Source organism: Apis cerana, linkage group LG11, assembly GCF_029169275.1.
Source record: "Apis cerana isolate GH-2021 linkage group LG11, AcerK_1.0, whole genome shotgun sequence".
Taxonomy (NCBI): Eukaryota; Metazoa; Arthropoda; class Insecta; order Hymenoptera; family Apidae; genus Apis; species Apis cerana.
Window position 1 is genome coordinate 10,223,223 of NC_083862.1, and position 17,827 is coordinate 10,241,049.

At 20.4% G+C, this 17,827-nt stretch overlaps 2 protein-coding genes across 6 annotated transcripts; one reads left to right on the forward strand and one right to left on the reverse strand.

Annotated features, from left to right (window-relative positions):
* The first annotated feature begins 44 nt into the window (after nucleotides 1-44).
* On the forward strand, nucleotides 45-7,663 carry LOC107997737 (interaptin). The gene is made up of 11 exons (XM_062081758.1): nucleotides 45-221; nucleotides 490-578; nucleotides 792-853; nucleotides 946-5,093; nucleotides 5,173-5,471; nucleotides 5,552-5,721; nucleotides 5,793-5,947; nucleotides 6,709-6,798; nucleotides 7,041-7,103; nucleotides 7,199-7,312; nucleotides 7,482-7,663. The coding sequence occupies exons 1-11, from the start codon at nucleotides 189-191 to the stop codon at nucleotides 7,554-7,556; spliced, it is 5,298 nt and encodes a 1,765-aa protein (XP_061937742.1). The 5' UTR covers nucleotides 45-188; the 3' UTR covers nucleotides 7,557-7,663.
* On the reverse strand, nucleotides 5,713-16,198 carry LOC107997733 (cohesin subunit SA-1). Of its 5 annotated transcripts, none has more exons than XR_009831895.1 (20): nucleotides 15,831-16,198; nucleotides 15,382-15,545; nucleotides 15,149-15,327; nucleotides 14,789-14,962; nucleotides 14,504-14,708; nucleotides 14,074-14,403; nucleotides 13,369-13,974; nucleotides 12,949-13,291; nucleotides 12,631-12,864; nucleotides 12,371-12,563; nucleotides 12,115-12,301; nucleotides 11,731-12,035; nucleotides 11,452-11,663; nucleotides 11,189-11,355; nucleotides 11,015-11,066; nucleotides 9,122-9,157; nucleotides 8,726-8,896; nucleotides 8,536-8,620; nucleotides 8,007-8,112; nucleotides 5,713-6,014 (listed from the first exon to the last, which is right to left on the reverse strand). XR_009831895.1 is itself a non-coding variant. In XM_062081759.1 (20 exons), exons 2-20 carry the CDS (start codon nucleotides 15,854-15,856, stop codon nucleotides 8,095-8,097), a joined length of 3,687 nt encoding a protein of 1,228 aa, XP_061937743.1. In that variant the 5' UTR covers nucleotides 15,857-15,883; nucleotides 16,006-16,119; the 3' UTR covers nucleotides 7,708-8,094. The 5 variants fall into 5 exon arrangements, 4 of the variants coding, with proteins under 4 accessions (XP_061937743.1, XP_016912007.1, XP_061937745.1 ...); XM_062081759.1 differs by lacking the exon at nucleotides 5,713-6,014 and having other exon boundaries at nucleotides 7,708-8,112; nucleotides 15,831-15,883; nucleotides 16,006-16,119; XM_017056518.3 differs by lacking the exon at nucleotides 5,713-6,014 and having other exon boundaries at nucleotides 7,708-8,112; nucleotides 15,831-15,947; nucleotides 16,006-16,030.
* Nucleotides 16,199-17,827: the final 1,629 nt, after the last annotated feature.

Consider the following 17,827-nt stretch of genomic DNA (forward strand, 5'->3'; position numbering starts at 1 on the left):
GGGATATTTTTATTATAATATAGATAGATAGTTTCACCTGTGTAGTGAAGAAAGTAATGAATGTTTGAAATTAAACGTACCTTCGATAGAACGTTAAGAGTTTATCAAAAAAACATATTAATTTTAACTGCAATTATTTTCACAAATTGCAATTATTTTAAGTAAATAATTACTTTTTTTTATAAATCATGAAAGTATGGATTGAAATTTTATTGGAATGGGTAAATAATAATGATTAATAATTAAAAGTTTATAAGTAATTAATAAATAATTTTCAAATAAATTATTTTCAATTATATTATAATATAATTATTTAATTGGAATGAATAGATTGAATTTAATTGTATGGTAATGTAAAAATATTCTTTATTTAAATATTTCTTAAAATATTTCTTAAATATTGTGAATATAAGATGTTAATAAATTTTTATTTATAAATAAATTCATTATATGAATTTCAGTTTATTTTAACAAAATTAATATTTTCAGCTAAATTCTTTAGATGTATCAGAAACAATTATTAAAGATTTAAAAGATTTAAATAATGGAAAATTTTATAAAAAATTAATAGAATTATTGTAAGTAATTGTAATATTATTTATAATATTTTACATATTTATATTTAATGAAATATTATATATAATATTATATTTTTAATGAAATATTATAAATTTATTATTATAATGTTATAAAACTTTTTTTAAAGAAATCTATTTATATAATATGTTAGAATATATTTCATAAGTATTTATATATAAAATATTTAAGTAAAAATATATTTTATTTTATAGTCAATGGAAAGGTATTAAAAATTGTTTAGATACAGAAAATATCATAATAAAATTTTTACAAGGTATGTTAACATTAATATTACAAATATTATATATTTTATATATATATATATATTCATAAGAGTATATTATATATCTTTTATATCTTTTATAGATGAATATCCAAAATATAACTTTGATGATAAAAATTTGGATGAAATGGAACACATCTATATTGCATCATTATTTTTATTACATGTATCTCAAGAACCATTATTTTATCATCCAATGTGTATTAATTTGCAACATGAAACACAACTTAAAATTAAATCATTTCTTGAAATGATTATTCCATATGGAAAAAATATAAATAGAGAAATATTAAGAGAAATAATTACTGAAGTAGAAACTGATATACCAAAAACACCAGTAACACTAAAAAAAAAAACTCTTAAGGATTTTTTTAATTCTCCTGTAACATGGTCTGCTCAAACTCATAAATTATTAAATGAAAAGAATAAAGAATTGAGAATGTTGAAAACTGAATTAGAAGTAGAAAGATTTGAAAAAGCTGATTTACAAGAGGATTTACGAATTCAACAGAACAAAGTACAAAATCTGCAAAAAAAATTAGAAGAAAAGATTGTGGAAATAAAAGCATTAAAAGAAGAAAAAATTAAACCAAATACACCACAATCTTGTAAAAAGAATAAAGATATAATTGATTATAATAAACAATATTATAAAAAAGAAATAGATCATTTAGAAGATCAATTAATGCAAAAACAATGTGATATTGATAAACTTGAAGCAAATAATGATACTTTAACAAAAAAATTAGCATGCATAGAAATGCAATGTATATATTTTAAAGAAAAAGTAGAAAATTGTGAAAAATCTTTAGAAAATTTACAAATTCAAGGAGAAATTAAAGACAGAGAATTGATAAATTTAAGAATGACTAATGAAGAACTACGTATTCATTTAAAAGAACTTAGTAAAACAGCATTTGAAGAACAAAGTTTTGAAATAGATGGAATAGCACCTTTGCAGTCATCTTCAACATCTTTAAATACTAGTGAAGTTTTAAGTTCTGTAATTGATATTCAATTACAAGAAGCAAAAGAAGAATCTATTTCATTAAAGGCACAACTAGATGCAGTAAATGAAAAATTGGAATCCATAACTCAAGAATATGAAGGTACAATACAATTTTTAAAAGAAGAGATGCAAATACTACAAAATAAAGAAATCAAATTAAATACAGTTATAAAAAAATTGAATAATGAAATTGAGATTTTACAAAAAGAAAAAGAAACTTTAATAAATCAAAATAAAAATTTAGAGATAGTATGTAATTCTCAAAATGAATCATTGTCACATGCTGAAAAATTTAAAAACATATCAATTATGGAAATAAATACTTTGAAAGAAAAAATAAAAGATTTAGAAGAATCTTTAAACAATGAAAATATAAATAATATTAAATTACATACTGAACTTACACAACATAAATCACAAATACATGAAAATCATGAATATATTCAAAATTTAAAAGAACAAAATAGTTTATATAAAACTTCTATGGATTTATATAATGCAAATTTGAAAGAAATTATATTTCATAATTCAGAAACTAATTGCATGGAAAATAATTTAAATGATAAAACAATTATTGAACTTATAAAACATGTACAAATGTTAATATGTAATTTTAATAAAAAATATACTTTGAAACAAATAGAAGTAGAAACATTAAATAATACAATAGCAGAGATTAAATTAAAGCTTGAAAATTCTCAATCATTAATATCTACATTAAAACAAAAAGATGAACAAAATATTATAGAAATATCAAAATTAAACAAAACTATCATAGATAATACAACAAAAATTAATGAATTTACTAACATTATAGAAAAATATTCCAAAGAAATTTCATGTTTAAAAGATATTGAATTCCAGAAACAAGTTTTAGAGAAAGATTTATATATATATAAAGAAAAAGTAGATAAAAAAAATGCATTATTAAAAGCTTTTGTAATATGTATAAAATCTTTGAAAACAAATATCCAAACTCTTGAAACAGAATTTTATTCAATGAAAGCAGATGTGTTAAATCAAATAAATGAATACCAAAAATACAATAAAGAAACAAATAAAAATATTTTAAATGCTTATAAAATATTATATACTAATTTTACTAAAGAACAATTTTGCAAATGTCAATTGAAAAATGAACTTACTGATAATAAAAAAATATTAGAAGATTATAAAAATGTTAATAATATATTAGAAAATGATTTAGTAAATCATAAGCAAATGATAAATCATTTGGAGACAGAATTAATATGTACTAAACAAAAATTAACACAATCTATACAAAATTTAGAAAAATTTGAAGAAACAAAAGAGGCATTTCAAAATCAATATAAAAATCTTAAATCTGAAAATGAAAAAAATTTATGTGATTTAAATAATATAAATGATAAGTTTAGAAAATCTCAGCAAGAAGTATGTAATATATCAGATCAATTAAAATTTAAAGATAAAAGAATTCAGAATTTAATTGAAGAAATTACTTCTTTAAAATTAGAAAAAGAACACATAATACATTTACAGATGGAAGAAGAAACTAAGATGAAAAATTTTATAAAGGAACTGGAAACAAAATTACTAAAAAATCAATGTCATTTAGATCAATTAAATGTAGAAATGAAATTAAAACAAGAAACATTAGAATTTGTGCAAAATGAATTTGAAAATTTATCAAAAGAAACAATTGCATCTAAAATAAAATTAAAAGAAATAATTATAAATCTGCAGGAAGTAAGAAGCAATCAAGATGCAGTTTTAAAAACACAAGAGAAAACTTTGAAAGAAAAATGTTTACAATTAGAACAATTACAAAAAGAATTCAATGATTCAAAGGGAATAGTTTATAAACAATTTGAAAATAAAAAATTGTTATGCCAAAGTCTTCAAGCTGCAAATTTTGAATTACAAACAGAATTTTATAAACAAACAAAAACGATAGAAGAATTGCAACAAGTAATAAAAAAAGAAAGAGATGAGCTTAATAAAAATAAAGAATATTGTAAAATTGAAGATATAAAAAAATTAAAAATTATACAAGATTGTGAAAAATTACAACATTCCATAAATGATTTAAAATCAATAATTGCAGAAGTAAATATAAAGAATGAAAATTTTTATACTGATACTACATATAATATACAAAATATAAATAATGATGATAACATTGAAAATATTTTAAAAATTATAAAAACATCCATTAATGAAATACAGACATCACGTAAATTAATTTTATTGCTTTCAGACGAAAATACAAACTTAAATAAAACTTTAAAAAATCAAAAAGTAATTGTAGATAATTATGTTACAAAATGTGAAGAAATCAAATTGTTAAAAACTAAAATTCAAGAACTAACTAATTTACAAGAAAAATATGAGGAATATGTAAATAATTTTATCGAGAATAAGAAATCATTAAAAGATTCTTTAAAAAGTATTATAAAATCAAGAGAAGATCTGGATATATCTTTAAATGAATTAAAACAAAAATGGGATAATATATTAATAAAATCTAATAATGTTTTTATAATAGATAATTTTGTGTGTGATGAATTAAAACATATACAAAACAAAAAAGTATATCTAGAAAATATATTATTTAAACATCATATTTATCATTTTCAAAATATAAAACCTTTACAAAATATTTTATGGGATTCATTTTTATGGTCTAAACAAAAAATAGAAGATATTTATTTAAAAACAAAAAGTGAACAAATAGGAGATATTTCATCAAATATTTTCTCTAATGAAAAAACAATAATAGAAGTAGAATTACATAAAAATAAAACATTGCAAAAAGATATTGTTCAATTACAGAATGAAATAGATGATTTTTCAAAATTAGTTATTTCTTTTGAAAGTAATTTTAAATTTAATGAAATAAAATTCCAATCTGAATCAGAGAAAAAATTACAATTGGAAATTAATAAATTAAAAGAAGATAAAAGTAATTTAGAAAATAAATTAGATTGTACATGCATAAAAAATGCAAAATTGGAAGACAATATTGATGAACTTAGCATTAAAATACAAGAAATGAAAATATCATTAAAGGAAGTAGAAGAGATAAATAAAGAATTAATACAATTAAAAGAACAAAATTCAAAATTACAAGAAGAAAAGAATGAATTATGCAAGCGACCAAAAAAAGAGGATATTGATAATCAATTAAAAGATATTCATGATAAATATAAAATTAAAGTAGATGAAATTAAACAAAATATGGTAGGCATATTAATATTTTTATATATTTATATTTTTGCAATTATTATAACTATTTTATTTCTATAACAAAATATTACAGAAAACAGCATATAACGAACAAATAACAAAGCTAAATAAAGAACAAGAACAATGCATACAAGAAAGATTAGAGTTATTACAAAAAAAAATGGAATTACAATGTCGCAAACAAGCAGATGAATTAAATAAGTACAAAGCTCATGTTGCTAACATGAGTTCACAGCTTTGGAATGTTGGAGAGAAATTATTAAATGAACAACAAGAAAAGGAAAAATTACAAAAGAAATTAACTGAATTGAAAACTAAATATCAAGATTTGGATCAAAAACTCGTTTCTTTAAAAGAATATAAAAATTTAAAGTAGAATTTATAACATTAATGATTAAAAATTATTTTATTTTTTTATATATTTTATAGATATTGTCTAAATTTTTTTTTAGATGTGAAAAAAAAGATTTATTAGAAGAAAATAAAGATGTTTTACATAAAATTTCAATAATAGAAGAAAAAACAACATATGAAAGAAAATATATTAGGAATATACAAACAATGGGTAATGTATTTAATGCAGAGGATGAAGAAGGAGAAGTATTTGATAATATTTATTTAGGTAAATTAAAAACAATTTATTAAAAACTAATTTTAACTTATTTATTTTACTAATGAAATTAAAATTATTAGCTGATATAAAAGATGATAATTCTTCATGTGGCATTGATACAGATAGATTATCTATTTTGAAAAAAAGAAATGCTCTTTGTAAACCTCATTTAAAATCATCTTATCCAGCAGAAATGCAATTTCATCCTCTACCATTTACAGAAGAAGAAATTAAAGTAAGTAATTTTTATAATATAATAAGTATATTCAGGATACTTCATATAACTGGATCAAGTTGTAAATCTGAAATATAACATGAAATATAAAAAACTTAAATTTAATAAAATGATTTCAAATGGTGCATGATTTAATACATATGTGTATAAACTTGAAAATATTTTAAAAATTCTAAATTCTAAGATTTACTATTATTTTCTTGGATCTATTTATATAATTATTTATACTATACATCTTTTTATTTTTTATATAAAAAGATTAAAATCTTAATTTCATATAAAATTTGTAGAAAAAGCAAATTGCATATATGTTTTTCTTGCATTTATAATATACAAAATGAATAATATTAAATTTTATAAAAATGAAATTATCATATCTTTTAAATTAATAGTTTTTAAATAAAATAATTATTTCAATACTGATATAGAAATAAAAAATGAATCAATTGTTATATTATAAAAACATATCAATCAATTAAAAATAAAGATATTGAATCGTGATATTTAAATTTTCGAATTGACTTTTAGAATATATATATACATTACACTATATTCAAAATTATTTAATTTTATCTATTGAAATTTTTTATCTTTCATGTTTCAAAATTATAGATAATTCAAATTATATGTACTGTAATTATAATTTTGAATTCATTCTATTTTATTAATTTTACTTTTGTACACGTGTGCGCACACGCACACAATTTATAATAATATACAAAATAATATATATTATTGTTTCTAATTTAATTTAATTATAGTCAGGTTCAGTCCCAGATGAAATATTTAATGATAGTTTAAGTCAAAGTTTACTTCCTGAACAAAAAACTAAGAAAAAAGATAGAACACAGGTATGTTTAATATTCAGATAATAAAAAGTTAATATTTTTTATAATAATTTTAATAAAGACAAAAATTTATAACTTCTATCATATGCTTGATGAAAAAATCATATATTAAATAATTAGATATATATAGATTATTATGAATATATTTTATTATGAATATAGAAGTATATTTTCTTCTTAATCTATCTATTATAATCAAAATTCTCATTATTTTTCAACTTTTTCAATTATAATTTATTTTATAGACATCGTATAAAAAACCTGGTCCTCCAACTCCTAGTAAAAATGGAGGGAGATTATCATTACAGGTATATAATAAATGAAAATAGTATATCTATATTACAAAATTAATACTTAATTTGAAATTTTCTGATCTTTTTTTCACATAATTAAAAATTAAAAGGGTAATGAATTAAGAAGTCCAAGTTCAAGAATATTAAGAGAAAGAAACAAAGATAGAGCAACGACTACGCCACGCACATTGAAAAATTTATTCCTTTCACGACGTCAAGATGAAGTAAGTCATTAATATCATTTAAAAATATATATTAATTTATATATTATATATATTATATATTAATTTATATATATTAATTTAACTTCTTTTATTTAACTTCATTTAATAATATAATACAAAATTTTATATAATTTATGTAAATAATAAATTATATTTTTTAATATTTTAGAATGTCATTGTTACACCAAGAGGTCGTAGAAGAAGTAGCATTTTTCGTAAATATCGTAATGTAAATGATAGATAAGTAATCATATATGTAATATAAAATATTTACTAACAATAATTAATATTAATTGTAAAAAAATGTATTTTCTTTACACTTTTCACATCAAATTATATAATAATTGCATAATAGTAAAAGTAAAATATAATATAATAATAAAAAGTGTAGAATATAACAGGAAAAGGATTTATTTAAATTTAAATAGCAAATAATATACAAAAAATATTCATCTTTCTTATATTATTTAGATAATTATTAAATATGTTATAATAACAATAATATTTAAGAATTTTATAAATCAAGAAACATAAAAAGTATTATTATGTTTAGTAAATTCAAAACAAGATATGTAATTTGATTAATTTGATTGAAAATAATAATTTAAAAAATGCAGAAAACTTTTAAAAAATGTAACTTAATAATGACTTTGTCATGCATATAGTTTTAATTGTGATATCATTTGAAACTTACACAATATGACATATATTATAAATGTATCACAAATCATTTCCTATGAAGAATAGTTTTATCTTGAATGAATGTATTATTATTTATTATTTTATTCGGAATCAGATTCCTGTAACAAAAAATCTTTTATTAGGAAACTATAATATAAGGAACTATAATATAAGGAAACTATAATATACATCAAATAGATATGTTAAATTTATATAATATTGTACATAAAATTATTTGTCATAGTATTAACATAACGATTGAATATTTGGTAATACAAGATTCATTTTATTGCTAGTTGAATTTTTGACTAATTTTATATTTTTTAATAATATATTTTTAACTTTATGTTATAATTAAATTATTAAAAAAATTTATTGAAATTTTGAAATTAATCTTGAATAATTTTTTTAATAATTATATATATTATTAAAGTATTAAAATTATTATAAAAATAAATAATAATAAATAATTAAATATAATATAATTAAATATTAATTTGTGATAATTCTAATATTGCAAATTAAAAATTATTGTAACTTACCATATATTGTCCTTCTACATAACGACCAGAATTCCTAGAAGTTCTTCTTAATTCTCTTGGTTCTATATTATCTTGACTTCTTCGTCTAAAAGAAAAAATAAAAAATTATTATAAATATATATAATTTCAAAAAATATCTAAATTTTTATAAAATTTAAAATTTATAAATTTAAAAATTTATCATACTTACGACCTAGATTGGATTTGCAATGTCTTAAGTTTATTATCTATGTCTTGAGAAGGACTGGTTGATGCATCTTCAATAATTGTTGTTGGGGAAGTTTGCATCTGTGTTTCATTTGTTTCATAAAAACCAGCTGCTCTAGATCCACGAGTTATTGATACTTTATTAACAGTTAATCTGAAATAAAGATTTAAATTAATAGTACTACAAAGAATACATATATATAAATTTATTTTGAGTGGACATTTCTCTATTTAAATGAAATCACTTTGTGCATATATTTTACAAAATATTACAAACTATTTTACAAATTTAATCCTTTTAATAAATAAATATAAGTTTGTAATCTAAGTCTGATCTATTTTTATAATTAAAAAGAAATAATAAAATGTAATTACTCACTGATGCTTCCTTGGACCACGTTTCTTCTTGTATTTACTGAAAGAAAAAGTTTTTATTGATGGAAATATATTGGAATTAATATCATAAATAAAGGGACAAAAATTTATGTTAAATAACTTTGAAGTCTCACACTCATCTTTCATATAATACGAATATATGCGTATATTATGAAATTTCACATTGTGTACATATATATTAATATATTTAATTATATTGAAGAAACGATGAATTGTCCAAATTAAGTATACAGAATTAACCCAAATATTAACAAATCAAATACCTAAAAACATTTTTATAATATTGTAATGATAATAGAGAACGGCGTGTTAAAAAATATAAATTATAAAAATCCAATATTCAGCAGGAAATGTGAAACAATGGGTTAATTCTGTCACATTTCCTGCAAATTTTGATAAGGAAAAAGTTCTATAAAAAGCAGCATTACTTATTTGCTATGGATTAAAAATTTTGATAACAGGATTAGGAATTTGTAGGAAAAGAGGGTATTATTTCAATTAATATCACATATTCATTATATCTATTACCAATTTGTATATTATCAATATATAAACAGAATACAAAGTATTTTAAACTTACTTGGTTTTAAGTTCAACAGAACACACATCGTTCTCTATGTATTTTTTGTCAGGTGTTCCAAAAATATTTATATTTCATAATATCATTTTCATTTTTTTATATTTTCCTTATACTAGTTTATAGAAGATGAGTTCTTTAGTAACCAAATTAGGCACCAAGAATAACAGATTTCATCAATTCCTCACATAATATTTGTTCTTTACATATTTAAGTATATGTTTGATATTTAATTTGATATTTTGATAATATTACATATAATTCCTTACACTAGTTTGAAAGTTGATTTTAAAACAGGCACCAAGAATAATAAACCTCATTAATTCCTTATACAATTTTTGTCCCTTATATGATTATAATATATTATAGATTTTGCTAAAAACTCTAAGTCTTAGCTTGAATAACGATCAGGTAGCCTGCAACAAGCGATTCATAAAAGATTACTACTCATGCAAACATAACAATTTTTAATTTAGATAAAGATGCGAAAGATATTTATTAATAAATTAAGCATTAGCATGCAATTAAATCATAAATGTAAATAAAAATAAGAGAAAGTATATATATTAAAAATTATTTTATTCTTAAGAATTTATAATATATATATAAATTAAAATATATAAATAAAAAAAAAAGTAAAATAAATATGTTTATAATACTACATTTCAAATTATATAACAAATAATATTTTTACATACTTGTATTATATTTATATATTTTTTTATATACTTTTATATACTTTTATACTTAATAATACTTTTATATAAAATATATTTGTAAATAAATAAAATAATTTTATAGTTTTGAATAACTGATATATTTAAAGAATATCTTTTATACTTTTAATTCTCAATTTTAATAATATATTTAATATGATCAATGAAATATTACAAAATAGAATAAAAAATTATATTTAAATATAATTTTCATTAATAATTAAATTATATTAAATTATAATTTTAGGATTTGTTAATACAAAAGCATAATATTACTAATAATACTAAAAGAAATGTATATATTATATGTGCATCAAAATCTACATAAGCGTGTAAATGTAATAGATAATTGAAATATTTTTTATAACTATATTAAAATATTTGTCATTCATAGCATAAATCTATTTTAAAAGCAATAAAGCGTATTGCAATATACATATAATTATAGATTAACTTCATTATAAATTTTTATAAAGGATCATTTTTATAAAGGATTTTATATAGGAACTATTTGCAAATATATAAATATCTGTAATTATTTTAGCATATATTATTATATATTAATTTGATATGAATACCTTACCCGGAAAATTCATGATCAGAACCTTCTTCAGGCTCATCTGCTTCTTCTTCTTCTGCAAACATTTTAAATAATTACAAATATAATACAAAAATTATTATAATACAATTATTAATATTTTTTTCAAAAAAAATTTTGAATTTCGAATAATGAATAATATTATATTTATTTATATACCAGCTAAATGATCCTTTTTACGTCTTGTATATGCACGTTTACTTGTTACTGGAACTTGATCTGTTTCGCCATGTAATAAGCTGTTCCTATATAAAAGTAAAGGTTGCCAATCCTCTCCCCGTGAGGACGGCATTCCAGCTTGTAATCTTCTATCAAGAAAATTTAATCTATAACAAATACATATAAAATAAATTTAAAAAATCACTAAAATTGTGAAAATAAAAAATATATTGATAAAAAATTTTAAATAGAATTGAACCTACACTACTCTTTTATCTTGTTTAAGAAGTTTATTTGTAAATTCAGATAAAATTTCAAGAAAGGATAAATTAGGTGGTGGTCCTGTAGGATCTTGTTCAATACCATCTGGTGTTGTAATTGCAAAAAGAACACCTGCTCGATGTAAAGCAGTAATTGCCTCACGATTTTTTACTGCATCTAAGCCAAATGACAAAGCAAATCGTTTTGCAAGTTCCTAAAAATATTAACATTTATATTTCAATATATATTTAATTATAAAAAAATTATATATATAAACAAACCTTAATTGCAGTAAATTCTTCACTATTTCTATTAACTTTTCCTTTCTCTGCTACTATTTCATTATATAAAATATTTAAACTATGTTGCATAGTTAAAGCACAATTTGTTTTATTAATATCTCTTGCTTTTCCTAATGTAGTTTTAATAATATCACCATAATCATTATAATATTTCACATAATGTTTAAAAACATCAGCTGCTGCTTTTGTGGGTATCATGTTATATACAATTAACTTACAATAACCAGCTAAAAAATTTCTTCTTTTATGTAATTCTTCGATTTTTGAATGTTCATCATGTTCATCTAAATATATTGCATATATTTTATTATTAAAGTTGAATCTTGTAAAATATATATATTCGATAAATTAATACTGACATACCATCTTCTTCTTCAAAAAATACATATTCTTCTATAAATCGATTAAGCATATTTTGCATTGCTTGATCAGGTTCATATACTAATTGATGCATTAAAGGATTAGAATGTGTTGTTAATTGATTACAAAATACTACTAATAAATCACATATTGTATTGTATGCCTCTTCTCTCAAAATAGGTGGAAATGGCTAAAATAAAATTAACAAATATTATGTATCATTAATATATTAAAAAAAATATAAAAATAATATAATTACCGCGCCATTTACGTCACCACTAACAAAATAACGCATAGAACCCATAAAAGAATGTAAACGTTCTTTTAATTGTCGACATTCATCTTCACCTCGATTTCCAGAATCTGCAGCTTCCATAAGATGATTTTGTCCCCATAAAATTGCAAAAAAACATGCACTTATGCAATATTTAACTGCTTCATGTGGTAAACATCTATAATGAAATATTCATATTTTTATAAACAAAATTTTCATATGTACAAAATATATAATATTATTACTTAGATGGATCTTTGGCATCTTCAATATCTTTATATAAAGAATCCCATATTCCCCATGGATTCATATTATGACAAGAGTAAAATATTGAAACTTTTTTTAGAGATTGTACAACATTGAAAATTTCATCTTCATCTGGTTCTTCATCTCCTTCTATTAAATTTCTGTATTCATCTATAGCTTCTTTATATTTATTTACAATAGAATCGATTAATGTTGATCGCGCTACGTCACACCTATTTAAAAAATATAAAATAATAAATATTCTTTTAAGAAATTTTTATTATATAATAAAATAAAATGAAAGCATAAAATTTTACCTAGTAAAAATAGCATGTCCTTCTATACACATATGTTCCAATGTTTTTGCAACTGTATCTAAAACTTCGGTATCATGCATTTTTTCTACAATTGTATGAATTTTATTCAATAATGAATCTAAATTTTGCTCTTGTCGAGACTTTGTATAAATATCTAAATCAAAATATTGAGGAATAGCAAGTAAATTTGCAAGTTTTTCAGGATCTGCTCGATATTTATCAAGTAAAAGAGGTAATGTTTGTATAAAGTGTTCTGTCAACCTTTGTTTATCATCATGAACTTGTTTCATTTCTTTTGCTGATAAAATTTTTCTAGTTGGTCCCCGACCAACGGGAGCTTCGCCTATTTTAAAAATTAAACAAAATGTATTATAATTATAATTAATATAATAATATTTTATATATTTAATTTTTATTTACCTGTGGCAGCTTGTTTTATACAACAAACCATTAATTCAATCAAAGATGTTTCTTTTTGATTATCTAAAGTTTCTTCTTCAGGTCCAGCTTCTTCTAATAATAAATCTGTCATACATTCCCAATCTTTCATCATTTGATTCGTTTCAATTAAAGAATCTACCAAATAAGCTCCATGTTCATGAAGTTCAGATTCAATAAAAAATAGAACAAGATCTCGAATAAGAGGAGTATTTGGCAAACGTTTTTTTCCACGTTTAGTTTTCACACCTGCTACTGCTTCATCATCAGGGCGAAATAGCCGTTCATTTAAAAATTCACCCGCTGCTTGTGCAACTGCACGATGTGATGAATAAACAAGTTCATATACATGTTCACAATCTTTATCAGTAAGAATTTCTCTATGATGTTTTAAAATTGAAATAACAAGTTTAACTGCTTGTACTGCTACATCATATTCTTTATCCAATGTCATGGCAACAATTCTATCTTTAAATTTACTAGTAAAAAGTTCAAGTTTAGTTTTCAATTCTTCTGATGCATATAGTGGTTGCAAAGCTTGAAGACATTTTAATCGAACTTCACCAACTTTGTCATGTAATGTCCAACCTAAAAAATTATGATAAATTTATATAAATAATTATATAAATAATTTATATAAATTGTAAAATATATTTATAAATTCATAATGTAAAAAAATTATATTACCTATATATTTTAAATAAGAATCATCTAAAAAATTTTGATGAAATTTTTTCATCCATACTCCTATTTCTGCCATACAAATCGCGCGAATCTCTGGTAATGTATCTCTATAACGATGTACAAATACAGATTTGAACATATATGTAAGCATATTTTTTATTTCATCCATATTTTCTTCAAGTTCTTTTCGTTTGGCCATTAATGATTCTAATCTATCTGCAGCTCTTTTTTCTCTAGCTTTTTGTCTTTCAGCTTCATATTGCCGTTGTGTATTATCCAAATTTATTGATACAGTTAAAGCAACATCTACTAATGCTGTCATGAGTTTCATAGCTATAAATAAATAGTAAAATATATTAATACTTTAAATAAAAATTATTTCGTGTATATAAATTTGATTATATATAAATATGAATATAAATATATATCTTACCAGCAAGTGTAGCAGTATGTCTAAAAGCTCTTACTTGTGAATCTGAAAGACCAGTTAATAATGAAATTACATTATCCATCAAAAATTGATCATAAATGATTGAATATTGACATTGTCGAACTAAAATTTGAACAAATTCACAGAAATTTGCACGAAATTTTTTCCATTGTTGACCAGTCATTATCAATGGATATTCTCCACTTTCCTATATTATAATAAATTATTATAATAAATTGTAATTTGAATGTAAAAATTAATTATTTACAAAAAATATTATTGACATACTTCATCAAATTCTTCAGTCATTTTACGAATTATTGCTACATGTTCCATTGTTGTTTGCATTTCAGATGTGATACGTCCTTTACATCCACTTGCATTGATAAAAAATTGCATTAACATAAGGAGAGCATTTTCTCTATTACTTTTATACTTTTCTATCCAATCATCAACAATAGTCTATAAAAGAAAATAATATATTCATATGTATATATACATATATTATATTTATAAATATATACAAATATATAATATTATATATATATTATATCTATAAATATTTACAAATTTATATATTTATCATGATAATTTTTATAATTCAAACATTTGATAAATTTTTTCGAATATGAGTGAACATGAACATACAGTTAATGAAGACCGATTGTTTCTAATAACATAATAAAGACTAGCTTCATCTTCTAAACTATGTGAATGATGTGTTCGTTTTCCACGTCCTCGTCCACTACTTCCTCTTCCTCTACTACTAATAGTAGGAATATAATCTGTATCTATTTCTTTATATTTTGGTTGTTGTATTGGTCCTCCTATAAAAAATCACTAATTAAAAATATAATAAAGTAATATATTTTGAATCATACCACGTAATCTAGCTCGTGTATTTCTTGTAATCCTCATATTAGTTGGAGTTGCTGGTGTCATAGGTTGTTCAAATTGAGATTGATTTTCAAAACCTGTTTGTTCCTGATATTGTGGTTGTGATGTACTTGGAGAGCTATAGCTTTCGGATGAATAATGTTCAGGGCTAAAGAAATATAGTTAATTATAATATATTCTAATTTTTTAATAAAATAATAATGTGTATATATATTTAAAAATATATATACTAAATATATATTAAAAATATTAAATATTTAAACAGATTAAACTTCGTTCGTAAGAAGACACTAAAAATTTTTAACCGATTTTTACATTTTTTTGAATATTTGAGTATTTAATGAATAAAATCAAGAAATACTAATCTTAAGCATAAAAAATTATTCATTTTAAAATGTATATATTTGAAAATTAGATGTAATATACAACTTACTATGACACCATGTTGACTTCATCCATAGTCCGTCAAACGAATAGAAACAGTAGCTGTAAACACATGCACGTGATAACCATTTAGGCGGGACAAAATCTTTAGAATGCATTATTATCACTAGAAATTAGAAAAATTTTAGCCATTATATATAAAAAATGCAATAAAGAACGCATACATAAAAATCAATATTCTATTAAAATATATATTTTAGTATTTTGCGTTGGTTCTTCTTTGCTCATTCAATTTCTTAACACAGTTACTAGATAAGCGTTCGATTGTAATACCGGATTATGGATTACATACTACAGAAATATATATGTAAATTGTGTCTATCGAAACGAATCGAAATATAAATAAAACCACGTGATCAAAATCTAGGGAAAAAGGATTATCCTCACAATATTAAAATATTATAAAATAAAAAATTTTTTCCATTAAAATATTAATTTTTTTTATTATACTATAAAATTATTTGTTGTAATAATTAAATAATTCATATTAAATATAATATAATAAATAACATAATATAAAATAATAATATAATAAATATAAACAGCACAATAAATACATAAATAATAAATGAATATAAATAGATAATTGTTTAATAATGGCTAGAATTCATGAACATCGATATAATTTATATAATAATATTCAGATATCAATAGTTTATCAAAATATTAAAATTGCAAATTTTATAACTGGTTTGTTTTTATCCTAATTCGTTTCGTTAAACAGAGTATCAAATGATATATCACATTATATTATACATATTTTAAATAGAAGCATAATCACTTGTAGCTGAAAGTGAGATTTTTATTACACATAGATTTATCGAATAAAGAATTCTAGTAGAACAATAATATTTGATTTATGACAGTTTTTTAACTTAATTGTTTCAATGCAAATCTTTCTTAATGTTTTCTTTCGTGTGATATAGTTTTTTATTTATCGTTTATGTTGTGCCCTTATTGGTTAATACGAACTCATATTCTGCACATTTTTACCATATTAGATATAGAAAGTATTGAAATCGAATATAACATCTTTTTATGTGTTTCTCGCTATTGTTTATTATAAAATAGATTGTTTCATAAAATGAAAATTTATTATAATTTACAGAAAATTATAATTACAAAAAATAAATATTAGTTTGAAGAATTATTAAAAAAATATGGCCACATAAGAAATATACTTAGAATGTTATAAATTCTTTGAGTTTCTTTTTTTTCTTGAATTTTATATATAAAAGTGTTTCAGATTTTTGATTATATATATATATTTATATGTATATGTATATGTAATGTTTAAATATTAGAATAAAATTAATTTATTTATTTTACTTTTTTAATTATTATTTATTGAAATTACATGTATCGCTTATTTTAGAACTACTGATGAAATCATTTATGCATATATATATATATATTATTCTTCTATATTATTTTCAATTTATTCTTTTATCTAAAAAAAAACAAACTATTAAATCTATTATTAAATTTACTCTTAAATAAATTATCATCTTGAATTTTGAAAAAATTAAATTATTAAATATATTTATTTTATATATTTATATTTTATAGCATAATAATACTTTTATAAAAAAAGTAAAAGTGATTTACTTTAAATTTATAAAAAAATCTCTGATTCAAAATAATTATGAAATCTTAAAATATATTTTTATAATAATATATTTTAAATGTTTTAATATTAATAATATACTATAAATACTTCTATAGCATTATATTTTTTAATCATAAATTTATTAAAATTTTAATTATTTTAAATAAAATTAAAAATATATTGAATCTTATAAATACACATAAATATAGAATCTTATAAATGACATATTAATATAATTACAGTTTATCTTATGTACGAAAATATATAAATACATATATATATAAATATATTTTAATATATAAATATAATATATATATATATATATATATATATATATATATATATATGTATTAATATATAAACATAAGCATTAGTTG